This window comes from Brachyhypopomus gauderio, chromosome 15, assembly GCF_052324685.1.
Source record: "Brachyhypopomus gauderio isolate BG-103 chromosome 15, BGAUD_0.2, whole genome shotgun sequence".
NCBI classification, from domain to species: Eukaryota; Metazoa; Chordata; class Actinopteri; order Gymnotiformes; family Hypopomidae; genus Brachyhypopomus; species Brachyhypopomus gauderio.
In genome coordinates, this window is record NC_135225.1 from 2689153 (window position 1) to 2694816 (window position 5664).

Here is a 5664-nt window from a genome sequence, read left to right on the forward strand (position 1 = left end):
TCCAAACCCGTGGAGCTGGAGTGTCTAGCTTCATTTATCCTCTCGTCATTCACCAAACCTCTTGGATCCATGGATCGTACGTTGAGTTGCTCTTTGTGATACCGAAGCTGAGCTACATCTCGTCCTATATTTTCTCTCCATAACAATGTGTGCCTGAGAGAGGGCGTGCAGACACAGGTCACAAGGTCCCGAGGAGGAATAAAAACGTGCCTTTTTCTGCTGGACTTTGGTGGGACCGTGAGGAGCGATGTTCTCAGCAGCAGGGAAGCGCTGTTTTACTATTGAATCTTTAGTGGCGAAGGAAAGCCCGTTAACCGCGGAAGAGCCAATCCGCCCCACAGCCCTAAGCTACACAGCCCCCGCAGACACTTTTCTTAACGGTTATCAGAGCCCGGCGGGCCGCGCCCTCTACACCAACCCGGAGCTGGTCTTCCCGGAGACGGTCAACCACGCGCCCCTCAGCGTGCACCCCCACCAGCTCGGAACCACACACTTCCAGCACCCGCACTTCTTCGGCACACAACACCGTGAACCTCTCAACTTCTACCCGTGGGTCTTACGGAATCGATTTTTTGGACATCGGTTTCAAGGTATCTTGGCTTAAAACATTTTCAGTCCGATTAATTATATTGATTAGTCCATGGCCATTTAGAAAACAATTCTTTTTATTAATATATATGATCATGTTTTTGACGGTTTAACATATTTGTATATTATTGTCTATTGACAATATACATCATTAATATGGTATATCTACGAAGGCTTAAGTTGATGTTGAGCAGAGAGAAAGACAGAAGGACATTAGGCTTGGATAAGGGTTGTGTGAACTTATCTGAAATATTCTCCCAGTCCCTGCTGGACTCCAGCCGCTGGCGATGTACACACACGACACCGGGAGCAGGAGCCTGTTTTATATTCACACGCTGTAATGGAATTGTCCGATTAGACCAACATACAAAAATAGAATTTAGAGCTATATCTAGATCTGTTTCCTAGGGCGCTTCGCTATACACATACACACACACACACACACACACACACACTCATACTCACACACACACACACACACACACACACACACACACACACACACACACACACACACACACACACACGGGGGAGAGAGAGAAAGAGAGAAGGGGGAATATAAACATTACATATACATTTTGCACCTAGAAATGAAGATACATGTCAGAAAGGGTAAAAACACAACCTGGATGTATAGATGAAGGGAACGACATGGCGTGGGTCTTAGATTAGGACTTAGATTAGGACTTAGAGACAGCGCAACAAGTCAAGGCCCTCGGTGCACGTGAGGTTCACTACGTTTCATTACCGATAAACAGCATTACTGTATTATTGAAACTGCTTGCAAATATAATACAGTTACTATCATCATTGTCACCACTGTGTTCATTTTTGTATGGTATCTTCTTATTACTTCATAAAAAACAATCAGGTAGGAGCGTGATTTTATATGCGCGTGTTGCGTTCTGTTTGTCATTTTTCTAATTTTGCATATAATACCTGACTCGGTCTCCAGTGTAATTAGGAGACTGATACTCATATGCCGGGAACAATACCTGCTGTTATAGCAGCACAATAGTCTGATTTTCACATTATGTTGGAGAATTGATATCGGTGTATGCACAACTGAGAATTACGTGTTATTTTTCTGATATTTGATGTTCAGCTCGGACGCATGTAAAGTGCATGTTGGATATGCAGCACAAAGCAGCAACATCTCATTTAATTTTAAGATAAAGCTGTTCGCCGGTTTGACACAGACGTTTATGCAAAGGTTCTAATCTCTTGTCTTCTTTCATCCACACCGTCATCCTATAACTATAAATTAGGCTATATATATATATATATATATTTACAAAATGATAATACCTTACATTATAAGTCTTATGTATTTTGCCAGTCACTAAAATATCAAATATTTTGTTCGTCATCTGCATCCAAAATAATACTTTTAACAACTACAAATACTACAAGGTAAATATTGTGTAGTACTGATGAATGACATTGGCATGTTAAGTCTTGTACTCATTCATGTAAAGTGACTGAAAAATGAAATCAACTGAAAAATGGATTGAAACGATATATATTACTGGTTTGCCACTTGACTAAGTTTGACCGATTTAACTCTCCTTAACAATAACAAGCTACACAGAAGAGAAATATAAACCATCTATATCAAAGCCGGCCTAAATATGTAGCCTGTTCATATCTATTAACGAAGCTACATATTTAGTAAACCTGAACTTGTCAACATAATTACTATTTAATATAGCCTATTTTAAAGTTCTGGCTTTTAAGTTTCAGGCTTGTTTTTTCTTATTCAGCTTTTAACTTATTTTCTTTCGTCTTTTTAAGGAAATGAAGTGTCGCACGACTCTTTATTGTTGCACGGCCCTTTCGCACGGAAGCCCAAACGGATCCGCACGGCGTTCTCCCCGTCGCAGCTGCTGCGTCTCGAGCGCGCCTTCGAGAAGAACCACTACGTCGTGGGAGCGGAACGAAAACAGCTCGCGAGCAGCCTCAGTTTGTCCGAGACGCAGGTACACACACACACACACACACACACACCTTATCTCCTATAACCTCACCGGACAGTGATGATGCCTGTCTGATGCCAAACAAATATATATAGATGTAGTCGACATAATTGTACATAGTTGTAATAGTTGTGATCGGTGTATTAGACCTTTAAACTAGCAACAGTAGTGAGGGAAATTTAACAAGACACACAAGCATATATATAATATATATATATATATATATATATATATATACTATACTATTGTTGCTAGTTTCAAGGTCTAATATATATATATATATATATATATATATATATATATATATATATATATATATATATATATATATATATATATATATATATATATATGCTATAGGCCTGTGTGTGTCTATATAGGCTATACAAATTTTAAGACATTTTACATGTTCTCCCTTGGCCATATACAACATCTACAGCTATATCCTAATAATCATCACCACTCTGGTCTGGAAAATTAAATTCAGTCACTGTATCTTTTTTCCTGGATATAGAAGACATCGCCACAAATCAAATTATATCGGTTTCTTTAGCCGGGACTTTAGGTAAAGTAGTGCTAGGTGTATACGGTTTGATAGCGTATCACAGGCTACTTTTGTAATTATGCACTTTTAGCAAAATACGATAGTAAATCTCTCACTCCGATTCCCAGAAAATAATCTTCATGCGAACATTTTTCTTTTTTATTTTATTAACTGCGAAATAGACGAACATAAGTAATTATTAATGGACCGCGTCGACTCTGAAATTGGTTTGTCAATGCGGGCGACTCTAATGGCAGCCTGATTCATTTTTTTCGGTTTTCAACATTAGGCAATTTAGTTCCACTGCTCGCAGTTTTGGAGTAAATCCAGACCGATTGTTGTTCTGGTTTAAGCAGAATCTAATGGGGACAGACACGTTTTATTCGATTCTACTAAAGTGCAAACAGATTATTTTCACGTCCAAAGAAAGGACCTCACACGTGCTACATGTAATTATCGTACTCACTGAATTTAAGAAATATGACATTTTAATAAAATAATTATCTGTAAGGAATGGCCTGCGTTTGGTTAATAGATAATTCACAAAATTCTGAAATTGCGAAAAACTAAAATAGTCACTAATTTGCAAAAGCAGGCCTATAGTTTGTATTATCAGAATGTCTGGATTGTTTTACAAAAAATACTGTAACTCTTAATTTTAAATATGACATTAATATGCCAGCTAACAATAGGTTAAAAGAAATTAATTGTCAACACTCTCCACAATAATTAACCAATCATTAGATAAGCATAATTATTTTTTTAACATGCAAGTGTTTATTATTGAATTTATAAGGTAATGCCACATTTTATCATTGATTAAGGACACAGGACTATGCTGGGACAGTTCCAGTATAAGTACATAAATGACAATGTTGTGTACTGACCTGACTCGTACCTGTGCTTCACAGGTGAAGGTGTGGTTTCAGAACCGCAGGACCAAGTACAAGCGTCAGAAGTTGGAGGAGGAGGGTCCGGAGAGCAGCCAGAAGAAGAAAGGAAACCATCACATCAGCCGCTGGAGGATCGCCACCAAGCAGACGGGGTCTGAGGACGTGGACGTCACCTCCGACGTCTAGACACGCACTTGAACAAAGTCTAAACTCACACTAGACAAGGCCATCGAGGGCCCTATTTATTTTTGTTCTAAGCTATGATCATGTATGAGTGTAAATCTTGCTGCTGGACACTGTGTGTGTGTGTGTGTGTGTGTGTGTGTGTGTGTGTGTGTGTGAGAGAGAGAGAGAGAGAGAGGATGAGAGGGAGTGTTATTGCCGAAACTTGGTCAACGGGACCAACTTTCCACACTCTGCAGAGATTGCACCTCTGCTTGGATGAACCGTTTTGCTCAGTTTCTCCACAATACAAGCAGTAGCTGAGCCTCATGGGGGGGGGGGGTTATTGTACCACCCTGCTTAGCATGGGCAATTATCCAGTGACTTCTGAATATTCAAAGGTCAGAATGTTTAAGAACTAAATCACAACCACATTACATCCACATTAATGGCAACATATTCAACCTTTTCATGTGAACTGCCGTCTTTTCTTTCTTATGAAAAATGTAAAAGACACTAATTATTTATGTAACACTTAAACTATAACTTTGCGATGGTTAAATAAGATTTTAAACTTTCAGATTTGAAAAGCATAAAAAAATGAAAGGGGGGGGGGGGGATGCGTCTGTGTTTCTCAGGGTGATTTTAATGATTCCCATCAGATAAATGTTGCTGCCAACCGGTTTTTTTTCTGTGCATTTTGATTAAGGTTTAATTTTTTTCATGTAACAGCTGGTAACAATGACAACATGAATTTGTGATGCAAGGAATCATTTTACAGGCCAGTTTGGACATGAACCTCCTGTACTGAGTGCAGGAATGAGAGAGAGAGAGAGAGAGAGTGTGTGTGTGTGTGTGTGTGTGTGTGTGTGTGTGTGTGTGTGTGTGTGTGTGTGTGTGTGTGTGTGTGTGTGTGTGTGTGTGTGTGTGTGTGTGTGTGTGAGGTTTGAGTCTTCTGCCACCATTCAGTAACGGTAGGACAGGCTGCTGAATGCAGGTTACAGGTAGCGCTCTGATTCACAAATTACACTGAATGTTTGCCAACGAACACATTAATGCCCGTATAATGTACAGTACTAAAATGATTTCTGTTTTGTTTTTTTTTTTTTGTCAAAAGAACATACTGAATAAACATTTTAGAAACAAGTCCTGGGTATAATATTTAGAAACTGCACAAAGATTTTCATCCGTGAACACATCTGAATATGAGTACAACACACACGTACACATGTGTGCACACTGAAACTGCATTACTGCTGAACCACTTTATTGGAGTAACCTACACTGGGCAGCTTCTGAGGAATTGTGAGAGGTAAGTAACACTAAGATATATACCGGCATATATATGATCACTGGCTGTCCTGTGTTATTTGCCTGACTTTAAGCTTTTAGCTTAAAGGCCCAATTCACTAATTACTGCACATTTACAATTATGCACAATTATGTCGTCTATATTTATATTTAGTTGTTTGGCATCAGATTGGTATCAACACTGTCCAGT

General features: G+C 39.1%; 1 protein-coding gene across 1 annotated transcript; it reads left to right on the forward strand.

The window, feature by feature from the left end:
* Positions 1–5229, forward strand: emx1 (empty spiracles homeobox 1). The gene is made up of 3 exons (XM_076974738.1): positions 1–590; positions 2383–2567; positions 4020–5229. The coding sequence occupies exons 1-3, from the start codon at positions 248–250 to the stop codon at positions 4185–4187; spliced, it is 696 nt and encodes a 231-aa protein (XP_076830853.1). The 5' UTR covers positions 1–247; the 3' UTR covers positions 4188–5229.
* The last annotated feature ends 435 nt before the right edge of the window (positions 5230–5664 follow it).